Raw genomic sequence first — 15,516 nt, forward strand, 5'->3', positions numbered from 1 at the left:
TGGACATCTATTTCCTATAACAAGTATGCACCTTCCTCTAGTACAGTTACTGATGCGAACACGTGACAAGGTGCAGGCAAAGTTACGTTGAAACGTTGCTATCAAAAATATTAGAGTTCTTGTAGGTGCAGAATGGGGGTAAATCTGAACACAAGGAATGAGCTTGTTAATGTTGTTAGTATTCTCTCATGCTTCATGAGAGGGTGAGATTGCTTATATATTATGATGCAGAAATTGTATCGTAAAACAAAAAATGAATGCCCGTGAAACCAGCGTTTAATTTCAGATAAGAGTAATTATAAGAGACTTGATAGCCTTAGCTTCAGGAAGAAATTCCTCAAAAAATGGAGTTGAACGGAAAGACTGGAAAATGACTCTCAAATTCAACCCAATTATTTGGGATAGCTTTCTATCGTAATCATATTTGTAGCAGTTGCAGTAAAAATACAAGCACCAAAAACATTTCTAGTCTCACAACAAACTAATCTCACTTCGGGGTCGCTGGTTGCGTCTGGAGTTCGATCCCCACTCAATGGCCTCTGCAACAGCACGCTGCCGGTCAACGGCACTCTCCTCTTCATGGTTGCTGTAATCACCTACTAGAGCATTAGATTCAAGGAGTGGGGGTTGAGATGGATGAGTCGAGCTCTCATCCTCACTATCCGAAGCCATCAGGAAGCTCAAAGCCACAACGACATCAGCCATTAATGGACGGACTGAGGCTTCCTCCTGTAGACACATAGCAGCTACAGCAACAGCTTGATTCAGGCCTCTCTCTGGGTAGTCTCCTTCAAGAAGTGGGTCAACAAGCTCTGAGAACCTCTTCTGGTCTTTGAACATCGGCTGTGCCTATTAGAGTCAAATGATACATCAAGTATTACGAACTTGAAACCTGAGGAAGTATCAGAGGGCCTATACAATCTACAAGAAGAACAAATCTTTAATCCAACTGTTTGGCATTGGTTGTAATGGATTCTTCTTCTCCATTCAGCTATCTTAGTGCAAACTTTCTATAGAATGAATGCTGAAACTATTTAAATCTTTAAGGCTCCAACACGAGCTATGTGAATCTTGAAAGAGTTGCATAGATGGAATACTGAAAACTAGGATCACTTGTTTGCGGACTTGGGTTATCTTGAACAATCTCATTCATCCATTTCAAAGGAAAGGAAGACAATGCAGACAAAAGGTTTTAGTGTTTTACTCTACCAACTGCAACCCGCTTCCTTTATCCAAGGTTAGGACCGGCGATTGAAGATCTAATAGTAAGCATGTATAAGCAGAGCAGAACACTTCTAATATATGCAAGAAAAATTAAATACAATCATTCACATATAATTCTTTGATTGATTTTGTGACAATCTCAAATAAGTACCAACGGAATATCAATCCAGGGAAAGTTATTAAGAAATATAGTATTTAAGATGCTCAAGAATAAAGTTTGTGAATCATACCCAGTTTACCAAAATCTGTTCATTTGTTGGTCTACTTGTGTTGACAGCTCTTCTCCCTGTGATTAGCTCCAGAAGAACAACTCCAAAACTATACACATCTGACTTAACTGTGAGTTCACCTGCTCTTGCATATTCTGGTGCACAGTAGCCATACGTCCCCATCACCCTCGAGGAGACATGTATTTTGTCTCCAACAGGGCCAAGCTTAGCCAGTCCAAAATCAGAAAGTTTTGGATTATAGTCTTGATCGAGTAGGATATTGGATGATTTGAGATCACGGTAGATGACAGGTGGGTTGGCTTTTTCATGAAGGTATTCTAGACCTTTAGCAGCACCTAAAGCTATTTTCATTCTGGTATACCAGCTTAATGGCCTCTGATCAGAAGAGATATCTGCAAACACAGTAGTTCATGACTTAATTTAGACAAACAACACACTCGACTACCAATAAACTGTAGGACGGGCTATCCTAGAACAAACAACCCTATGTATCACCATCAATTGATATCCAAAAGATTTTCATATGCATGAATGGTCAAATATTTCAATGCTCATGTAGAAACTCTTTGTATCAAGAGAACATGATGGTGTGACATACTGCAGAAGGGAATATGAAATAATGCTGGAGAATTTAAAGAAACAAACCAAGCAAATGGTCTTCCAGTGAACCCAGACGCATAAACTCATACACCAGAAGCCTTTGATCTCCATCTGCACAATATCCGATAAGGTTGACTAGATTCTGATGGTGAAGAAGACTGAGCATTAGAACCTCAACAAGGAACTCTTTGTTTCCTTGAAGACCATTCTTATCCAGCTGCTTGACAGCCACAAGCTAGTGCCAACAAAATGGTATTAGACTACCAGTGCATAAACTCACGAGATCTCAATCAGTCATATTGTCAAGGAACCCACTATAAACTCAATTGAGTAAGTGATGGATGTCAAAGAACACAGGTACCTGGCCAGTATTGTCAAGGCGCCCTTTGTAGACTCTTCCGAAACCCCCTTCACCTAGCAAGCAATCAGTCCGAAAATTCTTGGTAGCTGTGGCCAGCTCCCGGAATGTAAATGTTTGTGCTGCAATGTTTCCATTGCCAGATTCTCTTTTCGATGAAGCTTCTGGTATCGTCTTTTGTATGGCACTTTCTGCATAAGCAGCTAACTATAAGCCTATGTCTGATATCTCAGAAATCATCCTTTCCTTTCCTAAGTTAATCAAAGATACACCTTAACAAGTGGTGACAAGATATTCATTATATCTATATGGAGAGGACCAAGTATTAATCCTACTATAAGTTTTAATATTGTCCAGGCTACGGAGAAGTTCATGAACAGATTTAACTCAAGAGGTGGCGAGTTATATATCGTACTAGGACTCCATGCATCACGAACAAAACCTTAATAGTAATGGGAGTGAGGTCGCATTGTTGTGTAACGGCATTTTACTACATGACAATCTTTAATTTCATTAGAGAATGGTTTAAAACATTTGATCACAAAGCAACTTCTCCATTAATGTAGAGAATAAAGTAATGGCATCTTACCACATCTTCTGGGCAACTCACTCTCCCTCCTTGTGACCAGCACGGCCGCTGGTTCCTTCTTCTGATCGATCCTCTTTGTCGCCTTCTTCTCATCAGACGTGAAACAAGAAAAACAGCTCATCTCGCAAGCAAACTCTCACCCCTTCCTTCTCTCGTCCTCACTCAAATCAAACAAACGACTTCACAAGCGCAATTCTACAAACTCTCGACATGCATCCACTATACCCAGAAAAGAAAACGAACCAACATCTCACATTTGGACAAGAAACTAATTTCCAACTCAATCAAGCCGCTTCAAGATCCTCAAGGCAATTAAACGGAATGGAAATCAAGGTGGTAGTGATGGTGGTGGTTAAACAAGAACCGCCTGAGGTGGGATAGGAAAGGAAGAGGAGGAGGATAGGGTATGGATTTAGACGTCGAATTCGTCTCCGAGAGAGGCGGATGGGATTCGCGGACATGTCTGTAGGTGAACGTTGAGGACCAGAAGCTCTACTAATTTCTCGGAGCAAGCGAGTGATCTCCCACGCACGAATGGCTTCGGCTTCCCGACGTTGAAATGAACAGCATTTTGGTTCCAACGACGCTTTTGGCATTTAATTAGAACTCATTAATAATAACATGGATAAATTATAGGTATAAAAATATAAAACACGAAGAAATTACTCTTCTTCTTCTTCTTCTTCTTCTTTTGACGTTTGATTATAAAAAATAAATTAAAAAAGTGAGTTATTTACTACTGACAATAGTCTTTCTTAGAAGATGAATCAAGTGAAGCAATCAAACATATGAGAATCTTCATATATAGAGTTTACCTAAGATGAACAGCTGATTATTTCCGCAGCTCTTTCTCTCTCTTTTTTGGAAAAAAAAAGGGGTCGACGATCTATGGATTAATTCAGGCTGTCTAAACTATTAACTCTACCATTAATAACATTTTTAAAATTCTAGTTGCGGGTGTATTTGAGATGAGGCTTTCTTTTTTTATTAAACTTCTTTAGTTTTTTTGTATTAAACCTAATGCACTACTATTTGGATACAATCTAAGAAAACAGTACAAAACGTGGAAACTGATAGGACGAGATAGAAGATGCAGAGTAGCCATCAACGATTCTAACCTTACAATGGGACCACACAAGTATCTTTCAGCAGGTCTCTAAGTGGGGCTCATGGCTCACAAATCATGTTCTAAACAAGCCGAGCTAAACTTCATTAGCAAGTTCAAAGAATTAATCTTATTGAACCAAACCTAGCTCACTCAAACTCGGATTTGATAAGATCCAATTGATTCTTAAAAAATATATATAACAACTCTAAAAGCTTTAAACCTTAGATTATATGTCTTGCTCAAAATATTCTTCCACATTCTAAATCTCACCCTTGTGGCTCCTCTAACTCTCCAGCTACTGAGGCCCTACACCTCCACCTTACCCAAAATCTATTTCTTTCAAACTCTCTGGCAATCATGCCTTCACTGTCCACAACCTTCCAATTCTCTGTATAGATATTTTGTTCTAATAGTTAGTGGTTTTGTAGACAAAAATTTAAAAAGATTGTGTTTAAATTTTGGCGACTATTATAAATCTATTTTTGCTCATGCTGACAAGCTTATATGATTTACCTTGATGCCAATTAGTCTTGACTGTTAATGGAAATGTATAACCTTATCACCTTTATTTCTATACTGTAATATTATGGATGTAAAATTTATGAGAAACACTTGCTATATATTCGGTGTCCAGAAAATATCACCTTATTAGAGGCTGATGCTGATAAATTTGAGCAACAATTTTATTGAACTATTATTTCTATGCAGAGGTGACGATTGGGCTTGACTTGCCCAATCCTAGCTCTAACTCGTGCTTGAGCTCGGTTCAGACCCGGCTGATAATTACCTCTATTTGAGTCAGACCGTGAACTAATATTTAAATCTGATATTCGGTATACAAATTTTTTTTTTCAATTCTGAGTAACTGTTCTTGTAATAACATTCTAACTCCGCCACCTGATGCATTACTATTTGGATACAATCTAAGAAAACAATACAAAACGTGGAAATTGATAGGGCGAGATAGAAGATGCAGAGTAGCCATCAACCATTCTAACCTTACAATGGGACCACACAAGTATCTTTCAGTGGGTCTCTAAGTGGGGCTCATGGCTCACAAGTCGTGCTCTAAACAAGTCGAGCTGAGCTTCATTAGCAAGCTCAAAGAATTAATCTTATTGAATATATATATATAAATATATATAATTACTACCAATAGATAAGATCCAATTGATTCTTAAAAAATAAATACAACTCTAAAAGCTGTAAACCTTAGAATATATATCTTGCTCAAAATCTTCTTCCACATTCTAAATCTCACCCTTGTGGCTACTCTGACTCTCCGCCTACTAGGCCCCTGATGTCAATTAGTCTTGACTATTAATGGAAATGTATAACCTTACCACCTTTATTTCTATACTACAATATTATGGATGTAAAATTTATAGGAAACACTCGCTATATATCCAGTGTCCAGAAAATATTGCCTTATCAGATACTGGGATGCTGATGCTGATACTGATAAATTTGAGCAACCGTTTTATTAAACCGTTATTTCTATATAGAGATGATTGTTAAGTCTGACTTGTCCAATCCTAGCTCTAACTTATGCCTAAGCTCAGTTTAGACTGTGAACTAATATTTAAATTTGATTGACCTAAAAAGCTCGACTAGAACTCAGTCTAGCCCGACCGATAATCACCTCTATTTCTATGGCCATAAAACACTTTGCCAAAGCTAGCTATCTAAGCTCAAGCTTTTCACAAGCTTGAGATGAGCCGATCTAAAGCCAATTATATTCAGCTGATTTCGAGCTCAAGCCGAGCTAGAGCCAAGAAAGAGTTTTCTATCTAGTCTGGCTCCACCTTGCTTCTTCTACAAACCTAGCCATATGTGCTAATCATTGGTAAACTCAATTATCCACCATCCACTCTCACCAACCCATCATCTTTAATTAATCATTCATGTGTGTACTCCAAAGTGCTTTACACATGTCTAAGTTGGCAATGGTTTTGTGTTGTTGCTAGTCTACCTTGATAGTGACACTTTAGTTGTCCAGTGTTCTATTTCTATCAAGTTTACGAGAAGCCAAATAACAAAACGATTGCAACTTTAAAAATTGAGGTTTTTGCATATATATATACACTAAGAGTTAACTAACCATTAAAATTAAATATTTAAAATATAAAAATATAAAAAATTATTTTTATTCTAATTCTATAGATTTATTTTAGCAAACAGTATTTTTATTAAATTACTAAGAATTAACTTAAAAAGTAATCAAAAGAATATTTATACGTATAACATATATTTTGAGAAATAAATATATAAGTATCTATTTTAGAAAGACATTCAAGTAAATAAAAGATTTAAAAAAAGTATAGGCACATTTAGGAAGGAGACAATGGCCTACTCATGCTCATGCTCATGCTCTGGAGTCATGAGTCATGACACCAACCTTCCAACAACAAAATGGAAGTCATATTTCATCACGTTGACAATTGTTTGTCACAAGATTCACGGTAGAATTTCGAATTTTCACTGTAGGAGCATAATCAGCATATTATATATAAACACCTCAGATTTAGGTATTTAGAAGTCATTTGATTTCTAGTATTTAAAAATACATGTGTACTAAGAGATACATATTTCTCTCAATGTTATATCTAGAGAAATATATGGCTTGTTTGATTGATTATATGTCTTAACATTGTATCCGTTAGATATATGTTTAGTTAATTATATTTTATAATAATGTATTTAGTAAACAAGTGGTTGATGATGAAATTGAGAGAAGAAGAGAAAGATGGGTTAGAGTTGGATTGAGATTGGTTTAGAGTGGAAGTTGAGTTGAAATTAAAATAACAGAAGAAAGATATTTATATTTAAATGGATGGCAAAAATTTATATTTAAATCTAATTAATTTTTTTAAATATTATTTTTTAAATTTAGTGTACTATAAATTTTAAATTAGATAGTGCATCTATCTTAATATAACATGCAGAGAAGCTCTCAACCAAACAACATTTTAAAGTGAGCTCATATTGAGTCGTATGATCTAAACCAAGATTAATATAAATATAAATGAATGCATTAGAAATAACAAATACACATGTACATATGTCCATACTAGTATCCGACAAAAATTGTTACGAATCCGACCACCACTTGGTCAATTATTCACTCCGTCTTCTCCGCCGCCGCCATGGAAGGAACCTCTCAGAGGGGAAGAAGACGAAGCCGACCAAGAGCAAGAGATATTGATTCTCATCTCATTGCAATCGGAGACACTATCTTGCAGATTAAGTAGTAGTTGGTGGTTAGTAGTAGAGAAGCTCATGGACGGCTTTGACCCCGGCACGAGCGGAGGCTCCGCCTCGCCGTTAAGCATTTGCACGACGCCTCTCATCGCCGGCCGCATCACCGGGTCCGGACTCGAGCAAGCGAGACCAACTAATAACACCCTTCTCATCTCTCCTTCTTCGAACTCGTTCTCTAATCTCCGATCCACGGCCTCGAGAATTCTTCCATCGCCGTGAAGCCCCCACACCCATTCAACCAAATTACTGAACCGCCGAACGTTGCTCGCCGGGTTGTTGTTGTTGTTGTTGTTAACATCGTCGTCATCGATAGGGCGGCGGCCGCACGCCACTTCGAGGATTACGGCGCCGAAGCTGAACACGTCGGTCTTCTCGGTGGCGCGCCCAGTGAGGAGGTATTCCGGGGCCAGGTAGCCCATCGTGCCGGCGGCAACGGTGGCGTCGGGGGACTTGTCGTGCTCGACTTGGCGGGCGAGGCCGAAGTCGCCGAGGCGAGCGAGGTAGCCCTCGTCGAGCATGACGTTGCTGGACTTTACGTCGCGGTGGATCACCTGGCGGTCGCACTCGCGGTGGAGGTAGGCGAGGGCGGAGGCGACGCCGATGAGGATGTTCTTCCGGTGTCGCCACGGCAGAGGCGGCGAATTGGGATCGAACAGGGCTTTGTCGAGGCTACCGTGTAGCATGAAGTCGTATACGAGGAGGATTTCGCCTTTCTCGTGGCACCAGCCTTGGAGGGGGACTAGATTCCGGTGCCGGAGGCTGGCGATGATGGACAGCTCCGAGAGGAACTCTGTTCTCCCCTGTCCTCCATTTGTGTTACCATCGCGGCCATTGGATTTGTTGTTACGGATGCATCTCTTGACGGCCACCATCGCCCCGGTCTCCGGGATGATTCCTTTGTACACCGTGCCGAACGCGCCATGACCGATGATTCGCGAGGAGTCGAAGCCACGGGTGGCGACGCTGAGCTCCCTGTAGCTGAACTCCCTCGGCGTCTTCACAATCTCTGACGCCGCCGTAGAATTCTCCCATTTCTTGACTGATTTAGACCTTTTAGCGAACATCCAGAAGGCGAAACCGGCGAAGGAGGCGACAACGAAAGCCCCGGCCGTCGCCACCCCTGCGACGGCCCCCGGGCCCTGTCGACATAGCCCGTTGTTATGGCAAGGCGAAGACGGCGGCGAAACAATTTTTGCATCGCTTGAGCCGACGGGAGCTACGGATGGCTGCAGCGGAGAGGGAGGTGCAATAATTGAATTGGAAGAAGGGACGGCATTGTTGGTGGTAGGCGAAGGAGACGAGAAGCTCCACCACTCGATGCTGTGGATCTCCGTGCTCCCCTGTGTGGATGCGGCAAAACCGGCGAAGGCGAAGTCCTCGACGAATTGCCCGAGATCCAACGCAAACTCGATGACAGGGACGGCGGGGCGGACATCCGAATACGAGACGAAGACGCGGAGGACTCCGCCGTCAGTGTGTTCAACCCAAGCGTTGATGAGAAGCCCACTTTTTAAGTCGATCTCCGCAGCGTCGAGATCGGCGACCCGGGCGGAGACCATGCTGCCGAGGTCGACGCCGACGTGGTTTCCATTAATGTCATCGAACTCGACGTCCATGAGCGTGTCGAATTCCACGGCAACGAGCGACGAGGCCGCTGAATCGGCATTGAGGAGGCCGAGGAAGGGGCCGGCGTCGCCGATGGAGAAGTTATTGGGGGAGAGGAGAAAAGCTATGCCGCCGCCGACGGAGGAAGGGTTTAACGTGGTGATAGAGAAGGAGAAGAAGGTGGAGAAAGGAAGAGGGAGACGAGTGGAAGGGTGGCGGATAGGGATGGGATCGGCGAAGAGCGCGCGGCCGGCGCCGGAGGTGGGAACGGGGAGGTCGCGGGTGAGGCGGATGCTGCCGTTCTTGAGATGGGCGTCGCCAAGGAGCTTTAAATTTGCCAGAGTTAAAGAATCGAAGTCGAACTTTGTAGCGTGCGTTAGAGCTCGCTTAGAATCCAAATGAAATAGTAACAGTGATAGGAATAGCAGCAGTATGCTAGCGCTGGAGTAGAACTTTCTCATTGTTAGTGGCTACGAGTAGTACTAGTAGTAGTAGTAACATTATCAGTAGAAAAAATGAAGATGAGAGTGAGAGGTGGGAATCGAAGGTGGGTGGTGGAGCGGAAGGGAAGAAGAATTATGGGAGGGCGGAGAGGAAGAAGCGATGGGGACGATGAAGGATATACCCCAAAGATAGAGCGGTGGGGACAAGTGGCGAGTTAACACGACACGTTCACCACTTGCAACGGTAAACTTGGAGGATGGGAGAGAGAGAGTGAGAGATTGCCCGAGAGAAAGAAGAGGAGGGAAAATTATTGTTAACTGGGTGGCGTTTACTTAAATTATTTCATGCTCCCATGTGACTGAGGGGGGGGGGGGGGGGGGGGCACTCGGATGCAGTCAAATTAAAAGATTGGGACTTTTTTCTCCTGCTGAATACTGTACGTAGTCTAATCCCCCCTCCCAGCGATCGAAGTTCACTTTAGCGATGAGATATCTTGCAGTGTACCACACGAACCACGTGGCAACACCTTAATGGATGAATTGGTACAAAAATAATTTATTGGCGCAGAACCTTTTCACCGCACCTACTGTTCAACAACGTGTTTGCTGCCAAACCTGCACCACCAAGAAAAGAGAGGATTCTCTACACTCTCAGATGCAGATAGTAGATTGATAGTTGATAAAATTTGCTACCAGTTCACGTGCGACTATCTTGCTGTAAGAAATTCCTGCGACTATGGGCCCTGCAAGCTTATCCCCTTATCAGCAAAGAGTAGCCGTTTGCTCCTCTTCCCGTGAAGAGAGCCAGACGTTCCAGAACATGGGGTGATGGGCTGGTCGAGCCAACTGGGAATGACTCCAAGATATAAATATAAATATATATATATATATATATATATATATTCATACTCTATTGTAGTCGTCTAGCCAGTAGCTAATATCCTTCTCCTTTCTCACTTCATTAAAACTTAAAAGTATCCTATCCTGGTAATGAAGTCCGTCAACAGAATTGGAGGAGGGCACAGTGTGTGATGACTGATGATGATCCATCACTGTTTATTATTATTATATATAATCCAGTGATGCGATTGGAATCCAATTGCTGGCCTGTGAAATAGGCCAAAGGTTTAAGAATGGTAAGTGGGTGAAGACAAGAATCAGCAAAGTGGAGGCGTGGAGTAGATAGTACGCCCTAATAAGTAGCTGGGGATTCCCTTTCCTTTCCAAACAATTCGTCACGTACACGTCACACTTTATGGCTAATGCCTTTCCCTTTGTTCTTGTCTCACTTTTGGTTCAAGACATGGCTGTAGGATGAGCTAGCTTTCCTTTGTGTGCAATGCAAGCTAGATAAGGGCAGGAATTAATATAAGTGGCCTTGTGGTCAGTAGCATTGATCAATATATGGGCCCCCTAAGAATCCACGCCAGAAGTCCTAATTTAATTTGGTCTCTGTCTTTGATGGCATTTATATATAAATCCCATGCAAAATCTTGAAAATATCAACTCAAATTAGGACAATTCTGCTGAGAGACAGATCCCAGTGATCTCCCCAGCTCTAGTTTTGCATGCTTTGCACAGACGTTGGAAGACTTGTCGAACCTCTTCGCAACAGCCATGGGCAATAATCTGAGGATTATGAATACAAAGCCTTGGTTCTTTTCTCGAGGCAGAAGAGACCAATAACCAATATTAATATATAACAAGTCATCAAGTACGTCTAATTTTGCATAGAAGAAGGTATATATATATATATATATATCCTCTTGGAGTTTGCTTAATTTGTTAAGCAACCAAGGTGGCAAAACAAGTGTCCACTAGGCTCTTGGATCCCCCTTCTATATGGATAAGTGAATGGAGGTTACCAAGTGGACACGATAAATCTAGTGGGCCGGCCCAGTTGTTTGTTTAGGGTTCTATATTGGGCGTTATAGGAGAAAGCCCAAATGAACTATAAAATCATAACGCTCTCTAGCTTTAGTTGAACATGGGCACGTCGACTTATAGGCACACATTCTTTTATCACCAGGGTATCATCTTGATAGTTTGGCTGCCCGACTGCCCGACCGCTAAATAATTATGCGGCAAATATAAAGGAAAATTTAGTTTTTTTAAAAAAAAGAATTAATTGCATTTAGACTGCTCGGACTCTTAAAAATATCTCAAACACCTATTTTATTAAATTCTATAATCTTCTTCATCCATAAATTATTATATGCATACCATATGAGCAATTACATGATATGTTCACTCTTATATTTTAGAGAGAAGATGAGAGAGAAATTCTAATTTATCAAAATACTCTTTATCTTCTGAAGGGTATTTTAGTGTTTTTAGTTTTTCTCTGGTAGTTATACGTAAAAATGGGTGATATTTAAGGGGATTTAATTGCCTAAATATAATTACTCTCTTTATTTATATATATATATATATACATATATTGATTAATCAGCTAAGGTTTACATTCCGAGCTAATTCATTACCCAATCTATCAGAATACAAAATAGTTTTTAGTTCTAACTATCTCATGCTCTCCCCCAAAGTTGACTGTCTTTCTAGTTTGGCTAATCAATCAATTACTCTGTTCCTTTCCCTCTGTGTTCTACAAGACCCCCTCTAAGGCAGAGCTGTCTTCATCTATGAACATCCTAATGATCGACAGAATATCAGTTTCAATAATTACCTGCTCCCATCTTCCCAAGGCTTCTTTTAACCCTGCTTGCAACGCCCATATTTTACTATAGTTGGCAGAGCTTGCAATGGTCGGCTCTGCAAGGCTTCTCTTTATATATATATAAAGACGGACGGAGCACAAATGAATGAAAATGCAGCAGATTGATTTGGAGACGATCTGCTGCTGTGCTGCCTGCACGCATGATGCATAACCAGCAATGTGAGATAAGTCTTCTGGGTTGGATGAGCTGGGGGTTTCAGTAAACTAAAATAGGCAGACCTATTATTCTTATAAGGGAGGAGTAAAAGCCATTTAAGTGTTTGTCCTCTGGATGTTCCAGTTACGGATGGCATTCAGTCAACGCACAATATTAGAAAAAAGAAAGGCATGGAAGGGATCCAATGCTTGCGTTGACTTTGCCTTTAAGATCAAATATGAAGTCCAACGTCGCATAGGATTAAGTGATTATATATCCACAAAAATGTTGACCACTCATATATCAAATCGCTTTTCAATTATATATATATGGTTGGGGCGTTAGGGGGGGGTTGATAAATTTTCCTTGGAACAAAGAAAAGCTTTGACAACACTGGGATTAATATGAACAAACTCAGACAAATTACAACACCTAATTAATTAACAACAAGAATTTAAGTGACTACCCGGACAACAAAATCCTCCACCAAACATCCAAAAAAGGAGAAAGAAAGACGGTAAACTGGAGTTGAGCTCAGTGACTTCGTAGGGGCGGTGGGGTCCGCTCCACGTGAGCCAGATCCAACCATCGATGCCGCCTCTTACTGCTACTGGTAGCCCAGAAACAGTACGACGACGCCTCCGCCGCCACCACCATCTCCATCTCCTCCGCCGACCTCCTCGCCGGCTCCGACTTGCACCTCATCAACACCAGAGCCCGAGACGACGAGCATCTCATCTCATCTTCTTCTTCTTCTTCTTCTTCTTCTTCTTCTTCTTCTTCCTCCTCCTCCCCCTCCCCTTCCTCTCCATTTCCATCTTCTTTAGTCGATTTGCTCTCCTCCATCTCCTCCTCTTCCACCAATTTCGACTCTTTCGGAGGAAACAAAGTGGTAGAGGTAGCAAGAGAAGACGCGCGATTGTGCGGCGCCGACCGGCATCTCATTAGAATAAGCGCGTTCTTGGGCGGCGTCGTGGTCGCCGCCGACGGCACGAAAACCTTCGTCTCATGCTCACCTTCTTCTTCCTCTACGCAGTACAAGTTGTTATCACGTTGCCGATTTGATACCGTTTCGATAACTTCTTCTACCTCCAATTCCGTACCCTTTTGCTGTTTGTAGCTCTTCTTGTAACGTCTAAATTTTACGCTTAATTTCCAACTCGGCCACAACCGAACGCAGCGCGGCTTCCTATCGAATAGACGAAGGCATCTGCAATCCATAGGCATAGGCGGCGGCTTCGTCTTCGTTTTGATGGTGGAATTCTTCTTGCTCTTGCTCTTGCTCTTTCGGATTCGGACTTGACCGATGCACGTGACCTTAGGGGAGGAGGGCTCGCCTTCGTCTCCTTGGGCCTCCACCGGCGGAGCCCGGCCCAGGCTTCTGCTTCGCGATACGAGCATTGCGCTCGATCGGGCTCGGGTCCGGCTCTTGCGGCTCAGCAGACGAGCCAGGCCCAGCGCCGGAAGCTTCTCAGGCCGACCAGGGCTCGATAGGACCATAGATTTCGGCGCCGGCGACATCGATGACGCCGGCTTCATTGGTGAAAAGAGGAGGAAGGGAGAGAAGAGAAGAGAAGAAGGTGGAGGAAGAGTAGACGAAAGACTGGTGGTTGCTTGTGCAATGCTGTATGTTTATGGGTTTTGCTTAACTGGAGCTGTACCATTGCCCAAAGGCTAAAGAGAGTAAAGAGACAGTTAAAATCTTTTCACTCATCTACCACCACTTTAAGAATATCATGTTCCTGTCACCAATCTCATAATTAAAAAGCTATAAAGATATCATAATATCAACCAAAATATAAAGAAGAAATTCTTTACGGTAGTAAAAAAATAAGTGAACTTGAAAGGTGCTATAGTAATGCCTGGCATTGTTCGTTTGACCTGATATGTAAAATGTTTGGTCTGCTATGCCTCGAGATCTACTTTTCATGGGACACGAAAGAGAAAGGGGAATCTGGCTCTCGCTTTACATCACTCTCTCTCTCTCTCTCTCTCTCTCTCTCTCTCTCTCTCTCTCTCTCTCTCTCTCACTCACAGTCTCACTGTGTGAGAGACTGGATTTGGAAGAGACAATCATATGAAGAGTGTTTATATGATTTTAATTTTATTTTTAAAGATCATATGAAGGGTAGTTCCCCGCTGTGGCCGTACTCCTCGGGAGGCATAAACTAAATCCACTATCATAAGTCACCGTCAGATGAATCGCGAAAATATCGTACAGGTCGGTTTTAATGCCCACAAGAACCAGACGGGGTGGGTAAGGATGAGTAGCTGGCAAGGAACAGATCGCCTGCTCCTCCGGCAGCAGGAATTTACTTAAAAGTCCGAATAAGTGGCATATTTTGATTGGAAGTTTTTTTTTTAATAAAAAAACAGCCCTTCTTTTCTATATCTTAGAGATAATTATTTATTAATTAGTTTGATAAAAATCTAACAGTTAATTCCTCAGCGAATATAACATAAATATAAAAAATTTAAAAATTATGACTGATTCAATTGGTAATTATTATTTTTTAAATATATTACCTTGCATATTATTTTTTAATAATTATATTATCTTAATATTTATTAAGTAAAAAATATATATATCCTTAACGAAGAGTATATATATATATATATATATATATGAGTGTTGATGTCTTTTTATAATAAATTAATAAAAATTAATTAAATTTTATCTCTAATTAGAGTTTAATTAGATTAGATATATTATTTTTTATTATTTACGTATATCTCTTATTAGTTTAAGATTGATTTAAATTAAATTTAATAACGGATAGAGATAGATAATTATATTAAATTGAAATCTATCTTCAAACAGTTAAATTTAAATTGTTTAATATTAGATAATATTTTTTATAATTAAAATATATTTATATCTAAGAGAGAAATTTTAACGGAAAAAAAAACATATAATAAAAAAGTTAGATGTACGTAATCAAATCTTCTAACTAATATGTAATTTTTTTTAATGTAACATGGTTTAAGAGATATCGGTATGAAAATGAACTATTATAATCCTTAAATTGAGATTATAATTTTTAAAAGAGTATTAAAGTATTTGCTTAGAAAAAAGAACAAAAAAGCAATTGAAAACCTTTTAACCAATTTGCCTGATAGTAATGTTAGAATATTGAATCCGCTCAAACTCTCTAAACACATATATATGGATAGCGAAAGGAATAATATTCACATAGTTAAATGGAATTGTATACGATATGAGTATAA

The 15,516-nt window shown here is 40.7% G+C and overlaps 3 protein-coding genes across 3 annotated transcripts; all 3 read right to left on the reverse strand.

The window, feature by feature from the left end:
- Positions 1-132: 132 nt before the first annotated feature.
- Positions 133-3,888, reverse strand: LOC140765751 (probable serine/threonine-protein kinase PBL25). The gene is made up of 6 exons (XM_073104975.1): positions 3,817-3,888; positions 3,002-3,587; positions 2,416-2,603; positions 2,100-2,289; positions 1,455-1,846; positions 133-849 (listed from the first exon to the last, which is right to left on the reverse strand). The coding sequence occupies exons 2-6, from the start codon at positions 3,120-3,122 to the stop codon at positions 472-474; spliced, it is 1,269 nt and encodes a 422-aa protein (XP_072961076.1). The 5' UTR covers positions 3,123-3,587; positions 3,817-3,888; the 3' UTR covers positions 133-471.
- Positions 3,889-7,114: 3,226 nt separating this feature from the next.
- On the reverse strand, positions 7,115-9,743 carry LOC140766205 (L-type lectin-domain containing receptor kinase VIII.1-like). The gene has a single exon (XM_073105674.1). The coding sequence runs from the start codon at positions 9,434-9,436 to the stop codon at positions 7,223-7,225; it is 2,214 nt and encodes a 737-aa protein (XP_072961775.1). The 5' UTR covers positions 9,437-9,743; the 3' UTR covers positions 7,115-7,222.
- A 2,896-nt stretch (positions 9,744-12,639) lies between these two features.
- On the reverse strand, positions 12,640-14,301 carry LOC140765542 (uncharacterized). Its single transcript, XM_073104683.1, has 2 exons — positions 14,170-14,301; positions 12,640-14,030 (listed from the first exon to the last, which is right to left on the reverse strand). Exon 2 carries the CDS (start codon positions 13,825-13,827, stop codon positions 12,823-12,825), a length of 1,005 nt encoding a protein of 334 aa, XP_072960784.1. The 5' UTR covers positions 13,828-14,030; positions 14,170-14,301; the 3' UTR covers positions 12,640-12,822.
- Between the last annotated feature and the right edge of the window lie 1,215 nt (positions 14,302-15,516).

Source organism: Typha angustifolia, chromosome 8, assembly GCF_048772165.1.
Source record: "Typha angustifolia cultivar Huaian chromosome 8, ASM4877216v1, whole genome shotgun sequence".
Taxonomy (NCBI): Eukaryota; Viridiplantae; Streptophyta; class Magnoliopsida; order Poales; family Typhaceae; genus Typha; species Typha angustifolia.

Excerpts from the sequence above, each read along its gene's own strand:
- LOC140766205 (XM_073105674.1), bottom strand. The coding sequence starts at position 9,436 with ATGAGAAAGTTCTACTCCAGCGCTAGCATACTGCTGCTATTCCTATCA.
- LOC140765751 (XM_073104975.1), bottom strand. The coding sequence starts at position 3,122 with ATGAGCTGTTTTTCTTGTTTCACGTCTGATGAGAAGAAGGCGACAAAG. Across the intron at positions 2,290-2,415 it reads GCCTTGACAATACTGGCCAG|CTTGTGGCTGTCAAGCAGCT; the intron begins GTACCTGTGTTC and ends TGTTGGCACTAG. Across the intron at positions 1,847-2,099 it reads ACTGGAAGACCATTTGCTTG|ATATCTCTTCTGATCAGAGG; the intron begins GTTTGTTTCTTT and ends CTGTGTTTGCAG.
- LOC140765542 (XM_073104683.1), bottom strand. The coding sequence starts at position 13,827 with ATGAAGCCGGCGTCATCGATGTCGCCGGCGCCGAAATCTATGGTCCTA.